The sequence below is a fragment of the Cottoperca gobio genome, chromosome 12 (genome assembly GCF_900634415.1).
Source record: "Cottoperca gobio chromosome 12, fCotGob3.1, whole genome shotgun sequence".
Classification (NCBI taxonomy): domain Eukaryota; kingdom Metazoa; phylum Chordata; class Actinopteri; order Perciformes; family Bovichtidae; genus Cottoperca; species Cottoperca gobio.
Window position 1 is genome coordinate 14,115,671 of NC_041366.1, and position 23,391 is coordinate 14,139,061.

At 42.7% G+C, this 23,391-nt stretch overlaps 1 protein-coding gene across 8 annotated transcripts in view; it reads right to left on the reverse strand.

Annotated features, from left to right (window-relative positions):
- The window catches only part of dnm1a (dynamin 1a), a 52,017-nt gene that overhangs the window by 2,404 nt on the left and 26,222 nt on the right, over positions 1-23,391 (reverse strand). For 4 of the 8 annotated variants that reach the window (XM_029444896.1, XM_029444900.1, XM_029444899.1 and 1 more), the window contains 6 exons: positions 6,005-6,114; positions 5,103-5,214; positions 4,809-4,823; positions 1,924-2,094; positions 1,572-1,813; positions 897-1,100 (listed from right to left, as the gene is read on the reverse strand). In XM_029444896.1, the coding sequence (XP_029300756.1) occupies positions 897-1,100; positions 1,572-1,813; positions 1,924-2,094; positions 4,809-4,823; positions 5,103-5,214; positions 6,005-6,114 (854 nt within the window). Of the gene's footprint in view, positions 1-52; positions 90-896; positions 1,101-1,571; positions 1,814-1,923; positions 2,095-4,808; positions 4,824-5,102; positions 5,215-6,004; positions 6,115-23,391 lie in introns of all 8 variants that reach the window. The other 4 variants (XM_029444901.1, XM_029444902.1, XM_029444897.1 and 1 more) reach the window with 2 other exon arrangements.

Genomic DNA, 23,391 nt, shown 5'->3' on the forward strand with positions numbered 1-23,391 from the left:
CCGTGGGAGGAAGAGAAAGAGGGATGATGATGGCGGACAGTACCCAACGTACCAGAAACGTTAGTCCTCATTGGTCAGTGATAGTGATTCTGTAGAAGGAACCATAGTCATGTGTAGGACAGAGGTGTGGTGAGGAAAAGAGGGATGAAGAGGAGGAAGAGAGAAAAGGAGTGCAAACAGTTACAGTGCAGGAAATGACCAATGTCACATGTGCTCAGCTCTCACTTTGGACAGCCCAGAATACGGGATGGAAAAATCTTTTAAATATTGTCAGGATTTGGAGGTACGTCAAATGTTTTAGGTTGCATTTGCCAGTGAGAGCTTTGCTCAGCAACGTTAGTGTCTCCTACTTTAAAAAAGGCAAGCTGCTACTCTGACAATGATAAAAAAAGAAAAGTAAGCTAGCTCACGAACACATACAAGCACAGCGCAGATACAGTAAATGGATAAAAGGAAAGAAAACTCCCCTAATGCTCATTCCAGTGACTTCTTTAAAGCACACATTTCTTAACTGTTCTGGTGAGGACAGTGTTGAGCTGGGTGTAAGCGATGAATAGTGGAGTGTTAGATATCATTGGCGATGGTTGACAGCGTGTTGAGAGTTCAAAGTGCTGGCAGAAAAGTACCAACATGTTTACCCAAACAAGAGAAAAGAGGAAAAAAGTCCACTGATGAGTTAGATCACTGTCTATCCATCTATTTAGGGATTTCTATCAATCTATTCGTCTATTCATGTATCCTCTATCACAACCAGAGCTCTCCACTTTCATTCCCCTCATGCAGGTGTCTTCACATCCCCCTTAGTAACCGAGAGTATCCACACTTCAGGTTGGATAGCTTGTCATAATATTATAAGCTATGGTTTGGATGTTTAAGTCCTTGTAAAACCGACTCACCTTGGCACATTTGGGGGTGCACGGTTAGGTCGAGAGGGCACAGTGGGTGGCGGCCCACTGTAAGGGTCCGGAGAGGCTCCCGGGCGAGATGGGACAGGGGGTCCCCCAGCAGGCGGAGGCCCAGGTGGAGGCCCACGAGAGCCTGGACGGTTGGGAGGTCCCGGTGGAGCCCTGCGGTTGGGAGTTGGACTGGTGGCTGGAGACCTGAAGGAGAAGGGAGACATGAACCACTGCATTAACACATATAAAACAACCAACCTGACAATAATACGCAAAGCTCATACATGCTTGATGGTTCAATAGTGACCCAGATTTAATAAACAAAACAAAACAAAAAAGTTGATTACTTACATTAAGACAATAATTATTTGTATTACAAGTTTTCTGAAATGTTATGTTTAAATATGCATGTGAGGCATTATTTAATGCTAACTCTCTGAGAAATATACAGACAAAGTTAGTAAAATAAACACTTAAATGTGTATTTTGGATGTTTTCTTTCCACTAAACTGAAAAGATGTATGTTATGGAAGAGAAATAATCCAAACTCTCAAAATTGACCAGTGCATGAAAGAAATAGATGTTTTTGCCTGTAGTGTTTCGCCAAAAGGCATCTCATACAACCAAAAGAATTCCCTACACAGGCTCTAATCCTCTTTCTTTGGCGTCCCTTACCTTCCTCCAGAGCCGCCGCGCTGCACCTGTAACCAGGAGTCATCTACGGGAGGCGGCGTGCTGGTGCTTATGGTGGATGTGCTGATGTCACCGATGATGCTGAGGGCCTCCCGCAGGGCGTGGTACATCCGCAGCATCTCGTCACGGTGCTGGGCCTGCTCCTGCGACTCCTCCATCAGCAGGCTCTGGTCGCCGCATGAGTACAGCTGGGCAAGCAGCTCTGCGTTGATGAACTCTTTAGTCTGGACAAAATAAGAGAGATGTTTAATGATGAAAGTTAAAGTTTCTCTTATTTTTTTTAAGAGGTTTGGAAGATTTGAAAGAGCGGACAGTTGAAAAATGGCCGTCTCACATTGTTAATCATGAGGTGCATGATGGTCTTCGGCATCAAGTCGCGGACAGTCTTGTTGACGATGGCCATGTAGGAGTCAACCAGGTTACGAATGGTCTCCACCTGTCGCTCCAGCTGAGGGTCCATGCTGTGCATTATGTTGTCAGAGCCGTTTTCATCACTGCCCTCACTCTGTGGAGACGGATAGGGGAGGGAGGACAGAGGACATAAAGTTTAACTTCAGTTTAGAATCAGTGTTACGCCTCTTGGAAGAGAGCTGTGTGTTTTTTCTCCTGCGTTTCAGTTTGGCTGTCATCCTTGCTTGTGTCATGACTGTGGTTCATTGTGTAGTAGCCTAGCGTTAGAAGCTGGTAGGGGTTATCTGCCTTTTACTTTGTCTCCCATTTTTCTCCTGTCTATTTTGAGATAGGGAGCTTAGAATTTTATTTGACAGGTTAGCGAATTTTCGTTTCCAGGTAGTGTGGGTTTTTGTTTATTATTTTGGCCTCTGAGACCCTGACGCTAAGTTGCTTCTGTGTTGCACGCCTTTGTTTGAAACCTGTTTTGTGAATAAACAGTTTTCTCTTAGTTCTCCACCTTTGTCTAATGTGAGTGCCCGTTTAAAGGTGCGATTAGCCCGCCTGGAACTTGAAGCGAAGGAAAAGGCACGCAAAGAGGAGCTAGAGTTCCAGTTAAGCTGCTCGAAGCAGAAACTGCAATCAAAATCCATCAGCTTGAGCTAGAGTCTCAAATTAGTTTTACTGATTCTTCTGCTGTGCTGCTCCCTTCTGCTTCGACTCCCTCAGCATTCGATGTGAGCAAGAACATCGCTTTGTTTCCTCCATTCCGGGAAACTGAGGTAGAAGCCTACTTCATGTGCATTTGAGAGAGTTGCTGCTGCTTTACATTGGCCCAAGGATGTCTGGCCTCTGTTGCTACAGTGTCAGCTGGTCGGTAAGGCACTAGAGCAGGGGTGTCAAACTCATTTGAGTTCAGGGGCCACATACAGCAAAATTTGATTTCAAGTGGGCCGGACCAATAAAATCCGAGCATAATAACCTATAAATAACGGCAACTCCAAATTTTTCCCTTCGTTTTAGTGCAAAAAAGTATAAGTACACTCTGAAAATGTTCAAATGTAATGAACTATCTTTTTACAACCTGAAATTTCTTAGAAAAAAAGGTACAATTTCAACAATATTATACCTCAGTTGATCATTTACACATGTTCATTACAACTTACAGATCACAGTGTATCTACAAAGGCACAAAACATTTCATCACAGGTATCTGGAACAGTATTTTACTTTATGATCAAAACAACTAATATTTACACTTTGTAAAGTCATCCCGCGGGCCAGATTGGACCCTTTGGTAGGCCGGTTTTGGCCCCCGGGCCGCATGTTTGACACCCCTGAGGCTTGTGCAGCCCTCACCATTGAAGACAGTTATCAGTATAATAAAATTAAAAGTGCCATACTTAGGGCTTATGAGCTCATACCTGAAGCATACAGACAGCGTTTCCGTGGTTTGAGGAAGTCTCCTGCCCAAACATTTGTTGAATTCGCTCGGTAAAAGGGGATACTCTTTGATAGATGGTGCCTAACAAGGAAAGCTACCGACTTCAGCAAATGACGTGAGTGGATGTTGTTGGAGGCATTCAAGAATTGTGTCTCAGAGCAGACATAGTGTACATGAATGAACAGAAGGTGACCACACTACAAGAAGCTGCAGTCCTAGCAGAGGAGTTTGCCCTGACGCACAAGAGCATCTTTGTGGGTAAAGCGTGAACCATCTACCTAAATGCCTGGCCCACAGTCCCATCGACCTAAAGGGGTCCGTTGAAGCCCAAAGTTAGAAAGGCAATGTTTCTATTGTCATAAAACTGGTCATGTGATGGCTGATTGTTCTTCTTTCAAGCGTAAACAGCAGCCTTCACAAGCCAATCAAGCCAAGGGTGTTGGTTTGATCCAAACAGAGAATCCTTCTGGTCTCCCGGCAATCATTGACACGTCTGAAGAACCTGATGAATGTTTTAGGCCTTTTGATGGATTTGTGTCATTGACAAGATTTGCTGAAGATCGGAAGGTAGTTAAGATACTGAGAGATACGGGTGGTTCTCAGTCTTTCATCCTCTCCGACCTCCTGCCTGTCAGCACGGAGACCAGCTGTAGAACAAGTACCATAGTGTGTGTGGTATTGAGATGGGTTATGTATCTGCCCCACTACATCGTGCACATGTCCAGTCAAAGTTAGTTACTGGGTTCTTTGATGTCGCTGCGATTCATTCCCTATTCAGGGGGTGGAGTTCATCATGGGAAATGATTAAGAGGGGGGTGAAGTTCTGCCTCGTCCTGAAATGGTGGACACGCCTGATACTAGTCCGGATGAGGTGTTGAGGAGTCACCCTGATGTGTTTTCTGTCAGTGTCCTTACCAGGTCCCAGGCTCGTAAACAAGAAGTTACTCTGGCTGAATCCATACTTGCCAGAAAAAAACACACACACAGCTCTCTTCCAAGAGGCTGGGAGAGGCAGTGGAACGTAACACCCCCTCCCTTAAGAACAAACATGTCAAATGTGTTTACACTAAACACATAACCATATCACCATGGTTACCACTTCATGGACAGTGTAGCAGCCATAATATTTTCAACCCCTTTTTTATGTCTGATGTGCAGGTCTTGGACTAACAAGGCCCAGCGCATCAGTCTTTGATTATGGTTGTACACTTTATTAAGGAACACCAGGGGATTGGAAGAGTTGGAGAAACAGAGACACAACATGCAAGATGAAAGGTGACTGGTAACACTGAAGAAGAAGGAAAACATATAGTCTTCTTAAGTAATTAGGGTGAGACGTTATATCAAAGACAGGAAAATGCAGGATGCAGACCAAAATAACATACCTTTCCTTCCTTCTCCTACAAGGTCAAACAGTGATGCGAAAACAAACATTGAAAGAGGACAGATACAGTATCACATGAGAGACATGACAACGTTTACATCCAATCCAAATAAACTTTATGCAATGTGGACAAAACCAAGGTTAATAATGTGTTGTGTTTTTGCACATGGTTTCATACTGTTGCTTGCAATCAATCCAATCATTCAAGCAGAAATATCAACTTACTATAGAAGTACATTTCCAATCCTTAGCTTTTACATATATGTATAAAACAAACACTTTGATAAAATCTTACCATGACCCTTTCAGGATAAACTCCAGCTCTGAGGAAAGAGGCCTTCCAAGCATCAATGTCTTCCTGAGTCTCACAGGCCAGCTCCAGCTGACGGTAGTCCTTATACACGTTCCTGTGGACCAAGGGTTATTGTTATTGTAGGAGGTAATAGTAGTAATAGTAATAGTAATAATAATAGCACAAATCACCCGACGGTGCACAACACACATTTAGTTTGCTAGCTAAGTACATTATCTGACAATGTTAGCTAAGTAGGCTACATACTACCTAACTATCTTTGTTTGTAAGCACTAAGTTTACATGTCTCCACCATAAATCATACTTCTATATATTACTCAAATGTGTGACTCGAGCAGCTTCATATCCTGGAAAGTACCTTTTACTTTTATTGGCTTCTTTATACTTCTACTCCACTATAATTCAGAGGCAAATATTGCACTTTTTACTCCTCTACACTTATTTTTACTGCTATGGTTACTTTTGACTTTGAGATTTGACATACTAAACATATTATTAAAATTAAACTATGCAACAATGTGTTTTCCTGAGCAAACTACAACATTCAAGTCCTGCTTATGTTAATGCTTAAAGAAATTATCCAACAATATGATGTGATTTTAATTTAGTATTTCTATTGTGTGGTATTACTATTTACTTACTTCTTTCACCACTGCCTTATACTTTAAGCTTTAAGACTCCATTCCTGAAATATTTAAGTGGGCTACCAAGCTTAAGCTAATGGTAATAGTGTATTTTATTTGTAAGTGAATTGTGCTTGTTTCTGTAAAGTTGTTGCATTTGTCTGAGCAAAGAATGGAAGTCAGGTAGACTGTGATCAATAATAATAAAGTGTCTGCTGCATGTGTGTATTGCGATGTGTGTGCATGTGTGTATAATAGCACCTCTGTTCGGTATTGAAGAGGGCAAAGATTTGCTTGCTGGACATGAAGCCTTTCTCAACATCACGCAGCTTCAGGTTGTCCACCTGCAGCATGTACTTCTTCTCCTTCTCCTGCAGGAGGCGAAAGAGAAACACAATGGTTGCACATGTGAGGGAGAGAAAGACTGACTTGGTCCACGGGTGAGGAATTTCGCTCAATAGTAAAAATGTCCATAGAGATTAATTGTATTTACACTGACATATATTAGACCAAAAATAAAAGAGCCATCGCAAAAGTCGATGCTGCATTAAAGGGTAATCATTGTGGGATGATCAATTTACTACTTAATGCTGTATATATACTTCATATTCTAAGAGAAACAACTTGATTAAACGAAACAAAAATGACAGATGATGAAAGAACTCTGGGAAATCAGGAGTGAATGCTCACATATTACATTTACCAGCAGGGAAAAAAGAGAATAAAAAAGGCAAGAGAGACAAATGGGAAAGTCGCACACAGCCCTCAAGTCTGTGGTTTTGATTACAGTTGTGCAGAGTAGAAAAAAAAGAAAAGGGGGGCGAGCAACAAATGAGAAACACATACATACAGAGAGAGAGAGAGAGAGAGAGAGAAGAGTAGAGAGAGAGAGAGCGAGAGAGAGAGAGAGAGAGAGAGAGAAGGGGAAACAAAGAGAGAAACAGAGGGAAAGAGAGAGAGAGAGAGAGAAGTACAGAGAGAGAGAGAGAGAGAGAGAGAGAGAGAGAGAGAGAAGAGAGAGAGAGAGAGAGAGAGAGAGAGAGAGAGAGAAACAAAGAGAGAACAAAGAGAGAAACAGAGGGAAGAGAGAGAGAGAGAAGACAGAGAGAGAGAGAGAGAGAGAGAGAGAGAGAGAGAGAGAGAGAGAGAGAGAGAGAAACAAAGAGAGAAACAGAGGGAAAGAGAGAGAGAGAGAGAAGACAGAGAGGGGGGGGGGGGGAAGAGGAAAATAAACGAGTTCCAGTGTAGAAATCTCTTGTACTAGTAAATCTTCACACAACATATGATATCCAGACATCCAACTATTTATGAATCAGGGAACCTCAAAGTTAGTCAGCTACAGTCTGACACATGCATGCATGCACACGCACACGCACACGCACACACACACACACACACACGTGTTTGTGGTTTAACCCCTTAAAGTCTATTGTTACAAAAGGACGTTTCTTTACAGAGGGTTCATGTGCGTGCGTGTGTGAACGTTTTACTATCGACAGTAAAATTAGTATTTTTAAAAAAGAGAAGCCAAAAATAGTACAGGGTGAGTGAGTTTCTTTAAACATACCCTAAACACACACACACACACACACACACACACTGCTTTGGTTGCAAACAGCACCTTTGAGCGTAGTCTCTAACTAACCTTAAAACCATCTGGATAGCTAACCACGGGCCTGCCCTGCCCAACCCAGTGTGTGTGTGAGTAAGAGAGAAAGGGAGACAGGGGGTTGTGTGTGTGACCAAACTCCTTCATCAAAGGATTTATGACCTGTGCAGCCAAATGGTCAAATCCCCTAAATGCATGTAAAAGCTCTCTCTCTCTCTCTCTCTCTCTCTCTCTCTCTCTCACTCACACACACACACACACACACACACACACACACACACACACACACACACACACACACACACACACATATAGTGAAGGTAACCCCAGGTGTCCTCTATACAAAAAACTAAAACTAAACAAGCAGTCGCCCCAGACTGCTGACATCACCATTAAAAGGGCAAAGAGGTCCCCTTCCTCCGTTTCTAAGTTTATTCAGTAATTTCTCCATCTTCCTCCTTTTTCTTGCTCGCTCTTCCTCTTTTTTCCCCTTCTCTATCCCCTTGTTCCCTCGCTCTCTGGCTTTCCCTCTCCCTGGGAGTGAGCAACCTTGGACTGATTCATACATTTTCCTCTCCTCTGGCCAGTAAATCCAGTCAGGAGAGTTGGAACGGGACGGGGAGGAGGTGGGGGGGCGACTGTGTGCATGATGTGAGGAAAGTACAGATAAACTGGACTGAAGCAGAGACAGAATGGTAAAGCATATGATAAAACAAGCTAGAGATAATCAAATTAAGACAACTGTGGATTATTACTTTTTTTTAAGAAGAATTAGGTTTGATGCTCCTCCAAACAAATTGTCAGATAAGAAACACAACAAATAAGAAGGTATGCATGTATGAGTATTATTGCAGTCACATACAGTTTCCCATTCCCATTTCTGTCAAATACCCCTTCTTGCATGTGTGTGCGTGTGCGTGTGCGTGTGCGTGTGCATGTGTGTGCGTGTGTGTGCGTGCGTGTGTGTAGTTGTGTTGAGGGAAATCGGGACTTGAGTGCTTTCCCATATGCTCCCATAAAAGCCAGCCAGTAATAACGGCCAAACGTACAGATTTCCGACGTTAAGCACGCACACAGGGACGCAAACAAACTCAAACATACAGATGCACACATGACATGCATTAGCTATATGACCTTAATCCGCAGCAATTTTACTTGCATGAATCCCAAACTCTGTGAATCAACTTCCAAGAGACAGACACTGCCAGTGAGGTTCGGATGTGTGATGGCTAAACCATTACTGGGCTGTCAGGAGACTTCCCTCCTGTATGCAGAACTTTGACCGCATCTGCCAACAACATTCAGACTTCCAAATGTCTTGGTGTCTTTTTTTTATTTATTTAGGGGATTGCAATTAACATTGTACTACCTTAAAACCTTGAAGACACCTTGTGCTTTGCTTAAAAAACTCAAGTCTCATTTGTTTTTTTTTAATTCATGAAAGACATTTACTGGCAATTATCATCAACAGTCATGTAATTAAAGCTCTTTGTCGCAGGTCCCTTTTGCCGTTTTCAGCTTCTTCACCAGTGCCTCCAGCAAATGTCTGTCCTTTTCTGGGACAGCCTCTTTCAACTGCTTTTGGAAGGCGCTGTGTGTGGAAAGGTTTTGGACGATGTCATGTCCGTGGCGCCTCACGTCCTCTGCAGCATCCCCATGTATTTTGCTCAGAGCAATAAGGAAGTGTTTGGTGAATTTCTTGCCACCTGAAAGTGTCCTTGTGGCTCCAAGGATGTGGCATAACTGGCTGATGTTCTGAGCTGCGCTGGCTCGAACAGCGACACTGCGGTGACTCAGCCCTGCATTCAGCAGGATGTTCATAGTGCGACTGGGGCTGCAGTTGTGTACCATGGCATCCAATGCCAGATTAGCCTGCTGCTGGATAAAGGTGTTGGACTCAGACACTTTTAGTATGAGGGTGCAGCCTGTTTCCTCCACCATGTCATCCATGATCCTCTGGAGGCGAGCATACATCTCACCCAGGGTGGCCATAGCAGTGCAGGACACCATAGAGCGCATGTTTTTAACCTCCTCTATGACGCCCACACATACCTTACGAAGTGAGGCCTCCAATACGTCCGGATGATTCCTTAACAGGTCTTGAATAGATGTTAAACCATCCATTTTTTTGTGCCAGTCATCAGAGCCAAGCAATTTGAAGATATAGTCCAGGCTTTTTTCAGGACTGGAAAACGGCCGCAGTCGCTGCTTGTCTTCATCAGTCTTTGTAGAAGTCTGTCTCACATGGGAGGGTTGAGATGGTTCGGCTGTGGTAGGAGGAGGAGTGGAGGCGAAAGAAGGCTGAGGGATGGATACCTCAGTAGGACTTTTAACCTCCACTCTGCTGAGACTTTCCTGAGAGATGGAGCCCCAGCCTCTGGCGATCATCTCAGCTACCTGAAAGGCATTCTGCCTCAGATGGGCATGAATGGCCTCATCCTCCATCAAGGTCCAGATGCTTTGCTCAGCAATTTCTTTAGGAGTCTTCAGGTCCTTCTTGCATTTAGAGGTCCTCTGATTATCTGACTCTTGGGCAATCAGATCAGCGACCTTGTAGGCTTCCTGCTTGAGATGAGAGTGCATGTCCTCGTCTTCCATGATAGACCAGAAGCTGTTCTCATCAAAGCTTTCACAAGTCTGCTGGTCTACCTTGGACTTGGGCTTCTTCTGACTGCCCCACTCTCTGACAATAGCATCCGCCACCTTGTAGGCTTCCTGCTTGATATGAGCATGCATTGTTTCATTTTTCATGATAGACCAGAAGTTGCCCTCATGAAAGCATCCCTGAGTCTGGGTTCTGTTGTCTCTCCAGAAATAATGCAAGTCATCTTGCGTCTCTTGATTAGCCATTGTTAATGTTGACAGAAAGATGCACTTAAAAGATGAAATAACTCTTGGTTACAGTCACTGAAATGACTTATAACTTATTTATTCTGAGTGGCAGATTGTTCATCACACACCATGTGATGTCACAATGAGACGTAATGTTGTAGTTCCAATTCTACACACACACACACACACACACACACACACACACACACACACACACACACACACACACACACACACACACACACACACACAGCTACATGCATAGAATGCATGCATAGAAATAGAACAGAACAGACAATCCCATTTGAATCAACACAGCAGGATGGTCAGAGTGGTGGCCATTTGTATGTGTACCCTTGCCATTGCAAAGAACTGTGACAGTTATGAGGTGAAGTTTTGCAGTAACGACCAAATGAGCAGTGGAGTAGTACGAAGTACACACATGTTTCCATTTCCATTTCTTTGATATGGTTATTTAACATGGAAATTAGTCATTAAAAGTCAATTCTTCCCTACGTGTTTGCTACATAGATTGGTGGCAAAACTGCCTCTCATGTGTTGCTGTGAACGTCAGTAAAATATACACTCATTTGCCAATATATTATATATATATAGCTTTTACTAACTGCAGTCAAATAGGCAACTGAGTGTATGTCAGCGTGACTCTGCTTATGTCCCCTCCCAACATTATATTAAACACACACAAACACAGTAGCAAATCGTGCTCTTGGTGTGGCTGGCCTTACAGGAGACGCACCAAAAGTCAAACCCACTTACTTATTATGAGAGATTGTGTTAGACAAGTTTAATAAATTCAATTCATACTTTTGTCTATTTACAATAGCCACGCGTGAGAGAAGCTTAATATGTCTGTTTGTCGTTATTCTGTGGATTGTACATTACTCAGGATAATTCAAAGACCTTGCTGTAAACAGGGAAAGTACTGTCTACCAAAGACCTCTTTGAGACCGTGCAGCTGTTTTTGAGAATCGATACCGTATCACGACACATAATATCGTGATCCTTAAGTACATCGATGTTTTCTTACACCCCTAAATACCACCAGAGTTAGTTTGGAAAGTATGTTTATACCATTTGGGTGACCTGAGGCAGTGCACTTGGTAGTTAACCTGTGGTGTTTGGAGCAGTGGGTGAGCAAAGTACTTTCCATGGTTTTATTTTGCTAGTGAGTAATAGCAGGCTCATTATGAAAAGCCAGAGGAAGTTCACTTCTGGATTCATAAAGGCACTTCACCACTTTGCACACCGTCCAAAGAAACGTCTCAAAGAATCAAACACTAATTCAAAATGTGGCTGAATTATGGCCTCTCTTTCTCTCTCTCTCGCTCTCTCTCTCTCTCTCTCTCTCTCTCTCTCCCTCTCCCTCTCGCTCTCTCTCATACACACACACACACACGCACACACAAATGCTACAGTATGTATAAACACACACGGGGGCCTTACACAAAACATATCCAATTAACACTTTGAAACGAAGCTTGCGTAGTTTGGTCGGCAAAACCAAGAATACAGTCATTTACGGCATCCATGTTGTTTTAAGAGGCAGCGTATCTCAATGTGTGTATGCTCATGTGAGTCTGATAGAAAAGTCCTAGTGACTTGGGCCATGCATCAAAGGGCTGCAGAGAAGCCGCACAGCATCTGGGAGCAATAACGCTGCCTCTAACCCTTCATTACCACAAAGACTGGGCCCTGGGTGGCAGCCAACGGCAATTTTCACAACCCTCCTCCTCACCTCCCTCCGTTTTTCTTTCCCTCCATTCTTCTAACATTCCCCTATTGAGTTCTTTCTTTCTAAAAAAAAAATGAAACACAGAGCATTTCTGTACATGATGGAGAAGGGGAAAGACAGCAAAAGGATGGCACTGGAAAAGTTTGTTTAGCTTCTACACTCGATGCCAAATTAGACTTGTTCGGTCAAAATAAATTAAACAAATTACAACATGCTTCATAGTAAATCATTTTTCTAAACATAATGCACTTTTGGCGAAAAAAAAATGCTGAGGTATAATCAAAAACCCACTAAGGCATGCAAAGTCTGTGTTTGGTCAGTGAGTGATATGTCTTTGAGAAACAGCATCTGAATTTTAATACCGTTTGGACTTTATTTAAAGTAAAGGCCACAAGTTGCCAACATTTAAATCAGGAACAGCAAACAATTTGGCCGAGAGAGTTACGATTGGGAACAGCTAGATTGGAGCTATTCTGGGACAATGTGTAAAAACACACAGCTGTTGCTGACTCATTGAGCTACAAGGTTGTGCAATAATGCTCATAGCAAATCACTTTGGGTAGCATACCAGTCCCCGCACTCTCTAATGCTTCATATATCATGGGAAGTGCTACTTGATAGCAGCAGACGCAAAGGTTTTTCTAGCTCGCTTGTCAGATACAGACAAACGTTTCAGGAAAACAAATCTAATCTGAAATGTCAAGTTTCACAGGGATGAAAACATTATTTTCACATTTTCTTATAATGTAAAAATGTGAGTTTAATGTATGACATGTTTTATTTGGCTGGTGGAACTTGCTTTTCATTGCTCCTTCTTTTTTTCTCCCAAAATGTTGAATCTCAGCTGACTCTAGAAAGCGACAGCCTTTGTGCTCTGCTTAGCTCTTTCTGTGGGATCACAAACACAAATAAACTTCTTCATGGAGAAGGGGAAACGTGGTGTCCGCATGACAATGACACATTCAGCCAGCGTTCCAGTCGAAACACCGCCTGGCAGGTCAAAGCGATACCTTCCTGTTTAGCAACTAATTGCCAAGCAGTTAATTATCTGTTCTGCGTTTACTTCTGCAGAAGGTCAGTGTAACAACCTAGGGGCTGGCCCGGGACATGTGATAAATCACTGGTGACCACCAAAGAGTAAAAGAAAGAGGGAGGGGGCACCGCAGCCCGCTAACCACATAAACACGTGAAAATCCCCACACGTCTAGCGACTGCTGTCTGATAGAGGGCTAAAGCTGTGTTCAACCTGTGTGTTTAGTGTCCGTGCATAATTGACACAAAGCTCTCACCTCTCACGCAAAATGTTTAAAAGTTCTCTTATAAAAGGTCAACTCACTCATATTCACGTGTGAGCATGAAAACTGACAAATAATGCCTGTAAATAGTCTATTAGTTTTCACATTATATACAATACTATTAAATCTAATGGTGGGTACAAAAAAAAGGAAAGTTCACATAAAATCTGAAACACTCACATCTGAGGTAAACGTGCGATGTCAGAATGCATTGAGGTAAAACGTTCACATATGTAAACCAACATGAAGTCACACAGGGTTTCATGGCAAAGGTTTCACAATGGTAAATTCTTATTAAATAGAGCCCTTACATGTATTTGTGGCATTACTGTAATAGATGCAAAACTAGGGGAAAACCATGGATGGTGTTAATCTTTAACCCTAATCCTGTTTTACTAACACATCATACTCTTTTAGCAGTTGGAACTGCGTAATGCAAATACAGTAAGATTTAAATTAACTGCTAAAATACTCTTTATCGTAAAACAAACTGCCAGAATATAACATTTGCACTTCTAAATCAAACTTGTTCTACAAACACAGAGGGTGTGTTTGGGCTGAGTATATTTTAATGGCATAATGGTGCCAATGGTGGGCAGTTCCAAGGGTGGAAAGGTATTTTTTTCTATACACATTTACAGTAAATCTAGTTTTAGAAAATGTGATATTTATTAACATAAAAATCTCTCTCTCATGTCAAGGTTAAATATTAAATTGTATCTCAAGTCAGTCATAAATGTTTTTTGAATATATATATATATATATATATATATATATATATATATATATATATATATATATATATATATATATATATATATATATATATATATTTATATTTGAAGTATAAAACATATAATATAATATATTACACACCAAGGTTCATGTCATGTGTTATTAAACACATGCAGTAAATGTCTGTCAATTCTTCTTCAAAGGAGGCAGAGAGCCTGCGGAGTCTCACATACACATGACAAAATTACAAAACACACACACACACACACACACACACACACACACACACACACACACACACACACACAGGGTGTTTACAACATTCCAAAAGACATTAAGTGCACAAGTGTGGTTTCTTTGTATCTGTCCCGTGTCTGTTTAAGTCTAATCCCAGGCTTTGTTTCTCCAATGATTTTTGTATTGACATTATGCTCTGGATATGCGAGGAACAGTCAGGGAGAAAAAATGATAATTTACGGAAAGACAAACATACATTACTCCTTTATCTCATCAGTCAGGCAGAAACACCCTGTGTACCTCCTCGGCCCACTCTGACACGCTGCGGTCGTCGCTCGTCTCTTGTTTCTCTTCTGCGATTTCTAATGTTTTCATTTCAAATGAGACACTGTAATTTATTCATTACTGGTTTTGGTGCCATTGTTACCATTTTTCCATCCTTTGGTACATTACATCTTTCAGCTGTCTTTTAAAAGCGCTCACATCTTAGCTACATCCTTTCTCTTTTGCTCACTTTCATTAACTTCATTAGATTTATTTAGCTGTCAGTTTTGTCTGCTCTGTGTCTTCTATCTCTGATGTTCTTTACATTTAAAAGGCAGCCAAGATAGGGAAGCTAACGTGACCATTTCTGTTTATCTTTACTGGTGTCTTATCACCAGTGTGTGTGTGTGTGTGTGTGTTAACTGTGCCTATATTTGAACTATTCAAACTTGATAAAAAAGGCTCTCACACACGTGGGATACTTAACTTGAGTATCCAGTATTACATTTCATTTATACTTTTACTGCACTACATTACAGAGGTAAATATTGTACTTTTTTTTTACTCATTTCAGATGTCTATGAGTTGTTAGCCGTTCCACCAAAGAGACATTTCACCTCCAAACTTCTCACATGGTTTCATTCAAATAAATACTCACGGCCCAAAGATCTAAAAGTATCCAATAAATGTCAAAAAGTGAAATATTACAGAAAGTGCATAACATAAATACAGGTTTGTGTAGGAGAACTTTGTGTTTTTCTTCTTTCCAACCCCATTAATCATTTTGTGACCCCTTCAGTTTTATCTTGTGACACTTTGGAGGGGACCCGATCCCTAGCTTGGGAACCAGTTGACTAAATGATCTAAAAGTAAGTATTTAAAACTACCTTTTATTTGTAAGGGAGTATTTGTATATGAATGCGTTGTTACTTTTACTTTACTAAACCTTTTCCACTACTACCCTTTGACCACAGCGCTATCTTTTTGGACACTATCTGGAATATGTTGGAAAAGATGAATTGGAAAACTATCCGTGAGCTTTCTCTGTAGCTGGGCTGATTGATGACACTTGCATGAAACACAGGGGATCACATCTTGGGGCTGCCTGCATGGGCTTGGCTGGCGTGCAAAACACAAATCTACAGTATGGAGTTCACGAGCTTGGCCTTGACACACTGATGCAATATAAAAATACAAAGAAGGGAAAAATAAAGTCAGAAACTTGAGGTTTTTCATAAAAATGTTAACCAGCACTATTTCATGACAAGAGAGAATAACATGAAATCACAGATTACACTCGATGTGTGTGTGTGTGTGTGTGTGTGTGTGTGTGTGTGTGTGTGTGTGTGTGTGTGTGTGTGTTTTCTCACTTTACTGACTAAGAGTTTGAAAATGAAGCTGCCTGCTTGGTCATCCAAACAGTGGAAACAATGTTGGTGCGACCGCAGCGCTCCCCCCACCCACCCATTAACATTCACTCCTTCCAATCCCTAAACTTGAAACCTAACTGCAACAATAATGAGGATTGATTCTCTTTACTGGCTTGTTTCTCAGCAACATTTTTCATATTTATTGTAGCTCCCCCCGCTCGCTGGACATCATTTCACCTCCTTTTCGCCCCACTTTTTAGAGTCGTTTCCTTCTTTCATCTACATTTTCCTTCCCGTGTCTCTCACTTTCCCTCCACATCCCTCCATCTCTGCCAGTACTGCTGACTCGCCTCTCCCGGGATTGTGCCTGCTTTGATTTGGAGCTCAGAAACCATAGCTAAAACAAACACACGGCCTTGGCCACCTCTGTGCACACACACACACACACACACACACACACACACACACACACACACACACACACACACACACACACACACACCACCACCTGGAAACGCTAGCATTGATTACTCCTGTCTGCAAGCTGTAAAAAAGAAACCTAAATGTGTGTGTGTGTGTGTGTGTGTGTGTGTGTGGTGTGTGTGTGTGTGTGTGTGTGTGTGTGTGTGTGTGTGTGTGTGTGTGTGTGTGTGTGTGGAGGCAAACTTTGACTACTTATGTCTCAACTTTATATCACACTGACTTGTCCTTCTATATACACACACACACACACACACACACACACACACACACACACACACACACACACACACGCAACCTCTTTCGCTCTGGTTCTGATTTACCAGTAGTATGTCACCCTTCACTAGCACCCCCCCCTCCGTCTGTGTGTGTGTGTGTGTGTGTGTGTGTGTGTGTGTGTGTGTGTGTGTGTGTGTGTGTGTGTGTGTGTGTGTGTGTTGGGAAGGCTGCAGAGCTGCATAAAGGGCTCTTTATTCGAGTCGGACAGGGAGAGGAAATCAGCTTTAGAAGTAAAAACAGAGGGAGCAAGAGAGAGATGGAGACCACAGGGCTGCACATCTGGAGTTATTACAAGGCTTCCTCCTGCTTGCCAAGAAAACGCCGACATTCCTGCCGTCGCTACAAAGACCATGGAGCCTCTGCTCTCACTCCTACACACACATCCATCACTCAAAAACCACATATACACTCACATGTACCATAAGCAGAGATGTGCACATACACTAAAATGGAAGGTACGAACATGCAGGCGCTTTACGAAACACATTTATGCCTCCACGTGAGCGCGCAAACGCAGACGTCCTCCCAGCTGCCCACATACGCTTCCACTAAAAAGTTCCCTTCCTCTGCAGCCAATCCTTCACTCCCTTTCCAAACTTTACAACACATACGGCAAATGAATGCGTCTCACTTCCTGTTCACCTTTGACCTTACACTTTCTCCCCGAAAGCCAGAGAAGAAAGAAAGAAAGGGAGGGGGGGGGGGGGGGGAAGCCAGACAGAGGGAGGGAGGGGAGAGAGCAAGAAGAGAGGAGAGAGGAGAGGAGAGGAAAAATGGGGGGCCGGCGAGCTCCTCCTCCTTCTCTCTCCATATCTCCTCTCTCTCTCCTTCCTTTTTCTCCTTCTGTCTCTCGAAGGGGAAACTTGATGGCCAGTCCTTTGCCACGTCGAGCCTCCAGCCGGTCCACCTTGCTCGCTACCAGAGCAGCTTTTTTGCTAATCCTAATGCTAAAAAAGTTGTATTTGAACAGCATCATCCTGATTTCGGCGTAACAATGTTGAATGAAAGGACGCCGGGAGATGAATTGGGGCTATCCAGTCAAGAAGGAGAAAAAACAAAGAGCTCAAGAGACATCGCTCAAGAGAACAAGATGTGTCGAAGAGAGAGGAGAATTTCAAGTCGCAGGTATTCCCTCTGCAAGGAGACATTTATTTCCATTTGTTAAGGCGATACAAAGTTACGTATTACAGTGGGAAGGTGTTGGGTCAGACTTACTATGATCTCAGCTGACCACAACTATTCACTGCTAAGTTTCCAGCCATGAGATATAGAGAGCGCTTGGAGACCACAGAGCTGGCTTTTAGGGTGTTTCTATTTTTATACTGACAGTTTCATCTCAACAGTTTTCCAAAATGTTTTAACGCCTTGTGAAATATCCTAGTTTCTGTTTATGTAGTCATGGCCTGGGGGTCAGCAGGGACCAACCAAGTTTATGTTGTACACATTTGCGCTAAATGGGGTATGACCCCTTTGTGTGTGTTTATACATCTGTCTTGATCTCTGTGTGCTGTCTGCTTTAATCCCTTTTAGGCAAACATACTAAGAAAGGGATTTGGCACTTAGTTTTTTGCGTTTTTTCTAAAATCTAAATAATTCTCGGGTTGAAAAGAATGAATGAATATTTGTCAATTTGACCAAATATCCCAAACATTACACAGACTTCACTGAGTAGTACGTCGGATTTATTCAATGGATTTATTACACTTCAACATCTCTTTGAGTTGTGAAGAAAAATGCATTTCTGCATCTGGTGTTTCTCCTCTAGAGCTTCGTCTGGAATGCTACTTCTCACAGCGGGAAACAGGAGGTAATGTTGTTGAATCTGCCAATCAGTGGCTATCACCTCTGTCTAACCTCTCCTCCTCCTCCTCCTCCTCCTCCACCTCCCTACCGGCCCCTTCATCCATCCCTCACATGTTGTTTCTCCTCCAGCCCATCCCGCACTATCGGCCTGATCAGCAGAAGGAGCTGGACTCAAGAGTCTTATCCTGGAATCGCAGTGAGTATAGTTAAGAGTGTGTGTGTGTGTGTGTGTGAATGAATCATGGCAGCATTATCATACAGAAAGTGTGAGCTTCTCTGTGTGTGCATGAGTAAAACCTTCTCCACAGCATCCTTCAGTTGCCCAGCCCGCCTGCCCAGTGTTCAGACTACCTGTTCAGGAAGTAGTGGTTGTACAGTAGTCTGCACATTGGTTAGGCTGGCCGGGGAAGCACGGAATGACTCACAGTGACAAGAAAGAAAGCGAGAACGCTCCAGAGGGCATCCAGCAGGCACAAGGCTGTGGGAACACGCAGCACCACCCTCGTCCATCTGGACAAGCCCGGGCACAAGCCTAAATAAAGCACCCAGAGGCTCCACCACAGAGGCCTGGCCCTCGCCTATCCTGGATTTATGAGTGATGGCTACATGAGTCCCAAATTATATTTTAAATCTGTTTACAGAGACATGAGGTTACAGTTTATTTTGTTGTATGTACTTTTTTTTTGCATTGTTTGATTTATCATTGACCCAAAAGTGAAATCTGATGAAGATAAAACTGTAAAAAATAGTGTATACGTGTAAGTAGTTGAAATAAAGATGCTTGGATATCTATTTGACATTGTTTCTTTTTTTCTTCTCTCAAGCAAGTAACACTTGAAATTAAATAAATACTAATCCATGTTATGTGAAATCCCATATTGACCTACAGAATCACATTCATATAAATATAAGTGATGGTTGCATGACAATTCCCAAAATGTTGTTTATTTTTCTACAAAGCCGAAAAATCTAACTAAGAACTGAAACCAGAAACAAGTTCAACCACACAGAAGAAATGAACACTTACCTAAAACGATAACTAAAACACGCAGTAAACCCCCTGAGCTTTTGACCAAAATGTACAATTACGTCTCTGCCTTCCCTGCACCAACTTTACCTCAAATGACCATGTAATGTGCAGAGAGGCAGGAAGCCACCATACAAAAATGTTAAAAGAGAAGGCACTCTGTCATTGTATATTCGCCATTTTTACGAGTCTTTGTATAGCACTCCCAAAAAAAGATAGAAAACCGTTTGTGGTTTTAGTGTTTGTTGGTGACGTCATGTGAAACGTTACAAGTTTAGGTCGACCCCCTGCCTTGTTTTCCATTATGTTTTGTTTTCTACCTCTTCACCAACGCCGCAGTTTGTCTTCCAGCCCGCCTGTCTTTGATAAAGTGAACCCACAGCCTACCATTTTGAACTCCTTCTCTCTCTCAAGTATACAAAAGCAAAGTAGAGGGCAGAAACATTCACACGGGTTAGGGTGTCCCATCACAGAGCATCGTCTGCAGGAATGAAAACCGCAAACCAACCTGTTTCCATTTAGAGCCTTGCCACCAAGTCGCAGCCCCAGGAACATGCAGACACGCACACACACACACACACACACACACACACACACACACACACACACACACACACACGTATGGCAGACATTGTCCTGGTGGGTGTGTTGGACGCAGCAGTCTGATGTTTCCCCCCAGGATGTTTACAGCTGGGATCACCAGGCGAGTCTGGCTTTCTGGCAGCTTTACAGCAGAAGCAGGGAAACCCGGGCATGGGCGCACGCACACACACGCACACACACACACACACACACACACACACACACACACACACACACACACACACACACACACACACACACACACACACACACACACACACACACACACACACACACACACACACAGAGCCGAAAGGGGCACCGAAATAAAATACAGCCACTGAAAGGAAAGCAAAGCAATGTCTTCAACTTATTCATCTGTGTGTGTCTCTGTGTGACAAATAAAAGTGTCTATGTTTAAATGTATAAATTTGATTATAAGACTATATGAATATCACATGTGCTGACAGTCTATGAAAAATAACAGTCGTGTGGGTCTTTTTTTTTTACATTTTTGTTTTGTTTTCAACTATTTTTTTCCTATTCACATCTCCCTCCCTCCCTCTCTCTGCTTTAAGCTACAGAGCAGCCTGATTCAAAGAATTGGCATGTCCTGTGGTAATACAGACCAGAAGGTTTTTAGGCACACGCACGCACACGTGCACACGTGCACACACACACACACACACACACACACACACACACACTAACCAAAACATCCTGGCACCACTAGTGGGGTTGAAAGTTATTATTAGTGTCTGGGGGTGGTGTGCTTTTGTGTGCTTTTGTGTGCTTTTGTGTGTGTGTGTGTGTGTGTGTGTGTGTGTGTGTGTGTGTGTGTGTGTGTGTGTAACCAGGCTGCGGCAAGGGTTTTCCCCATGACGAGAGGCAGTCAATAAAATGGTGCTGCGCTTTTGCAAAAAACATTTTTTCTCTGCAGGCAGTTATACCTTTTTTTTAAAAATCTAAACATAAAACAGTTTCCAACTTTAAGCAACCGTGTGTGTTTTGGCAAGTATCCATCCAGGTGCACATGTGAGTGTAAGCCCTCATGAGTACTCTAACCTCTAGTGTGTGTGTGCTTGAGTGATTGGACTATTTAAAAATGTTCAGGATAGAAAAAGTTAGAAAAAGGTTTTTTTTTTCACATGCAGGGCGCTTCAGCTTTTGCATTAGCTTTAACACCAGCACCGTGTGTTGGTTTTGGGTCTCCCTGCACCCTCGCAATTCCATGTTCAAATAATATACAGTACAAGAAGCGAGGGAAAAACGAAGGTTGGGGACAGGGCAGAAGGAGAGAGTGACAAGTAAAAAGAGTGAGAAAGAAAGTGAAGGGAGAGACTGATGATGGGAGGGGGTGAAGAAGAGTTTGCTCTTGTTTGGGGATAACCTTTGAGGATGTATAAGAGAGCAATGGGAAAAAGGTATAAAAGTAAAATGTCCACCCCAGCCCTTTCTCCTGCCCCCTGTCTCCCCCCTCTATGCCCGTACCCCCACCTCTCCTCCCCACTTTCTCTCCCTTCACATGGTCCTTGTTACTCCTGTTGCTCTGCTGCTAACCAGCTAACAAGAGACACTCCTGCCTCCCCCACTCTCCTCCCTACAATCCAGTCCCTCTCTCACTCTGTGCCCCTTCTTTGAAATTAAGTAAGTTTATTAAAACCAGCTTGTGTGTGTGCGTGCGTGTGTGAGTGCATGCGTCTGTCTGTGTGTGTGTGTGTGTGTGTGTGTGTGTGTGTGTGTGTGTGTGTGTGTGTGTGTGTGTGTGTGTGTGTGTGTGTGTGTGTGTGCGCGTGTAATTGGGAACAGGGCAGGGGGCTCTGGTATGCACATGTGTGTGCCAGCTTCGGTGTCTTTCATGCTGGGGGGTCCTGACTCTTTGTTAAAGGCATTCTCAATGCTACACACACACACATACACACACACACACACACACACACACACACACACACACACACACACACACACACACACACACACACACACACACACACACACACACACACACACAAACACACACTCTTATGTCAGCGAGCAGAGCGGCTGTGGCTAAGGCCTGGAGACAGTGAGACTGTGGCTAGCTCCTAATAGTTCTGCAAAGCATCATGGGATATCGCTTTGACCAGTTGATGCATTACCAAAAAGCACGCTGGGTCAAATCATCTCAGTGTGCAAAGGACCAGCAGTCATTTTTTGCCAGGGTGATGAGCTGGAATGAAGTTTGGACCAGAAAGTCAAAAGAGTCTCTGAATCTCTCCGGTGGAAACTCATCCAACTGAAATGACTCTCCTGGTATTGTAATTTGTTGGAAAAATATTATAAAGAACATCCAGTACTGTTGTTAAAATGTGATGCATAGTTTTTCGGTGAATCAGACAGCGGTGATAACATCTCAGCTTTGTGCAGTAAAGATGAAGATCACAATCAAATGTAATGTCCGAATATTACACAACAGTCAATGGGTGTGTGGACTGTGTGTGGACAGTGTGTGGACTGTGTGTGGACTGTGTGTGGACTGTGTGTGGACTGTGTGTGGACTGTGTGTGGACTGGATGATCGTGAAATCAGCTTGGATTTTCCAGACATGCCATGTTTAAATTTTCACTGACAACACTTCGTCAACTGAGGGTTAACGAGGTCTATCTGCACTTTGACGAGTTTTGAGAAAAACGCATTTGAAAATTCAACAGTTCATAACGTGGACACTATAAAACCAATTCCAACCAATTTTGACATATCACATGCTGCACACTAGGTAGTGAAATTAAGACTATTTGGGCCAATTAGTGCATATTATGGGTAGAAACGAAACTACTTTTGCAGATAGACCTTTGTGGTCCCAAGGGGTCTATCTGACATTTCTCCACCCGAAAATTGAAAGTTCAACCCTCAACTGTATTTTATGCAACTTAGCTTCATTTTAATCTCTAAAAATGTTTACACAAGTTCCACGTGGCAGGAAACTTAAAAGTGAAAATTATATTTGCTAATAAATCTGAATTTTTAAGACTTTGTATTAAACTACTAATGATCTTAACTTGAACTACTATCTACTAGATGACATGCATATAAAACAGTTGGCAGCAAAACGTTTTGAATAAGTTATTCCTGTGCTTAAAATGATCACGTGATTCATTTCCCGCCCTGCTATTGGTCGTCAGCAGATAGACCTTTGTGATACTAAATTTAAGCTTGAACATGTGGAGATAGACCTTTGTAGATCTCACTGACTCAGCAAATATATATAAAATCTGCATAAATGAGTGATGCAGATAGACCCTGGTAACTTTAAAGCCGTTTGAGACATAGACCTCAAATTTGTCCAATTTGTCAGATACACCTTGTTAACCCTCAGTTGACAACTTCACTACACTTCCCGACG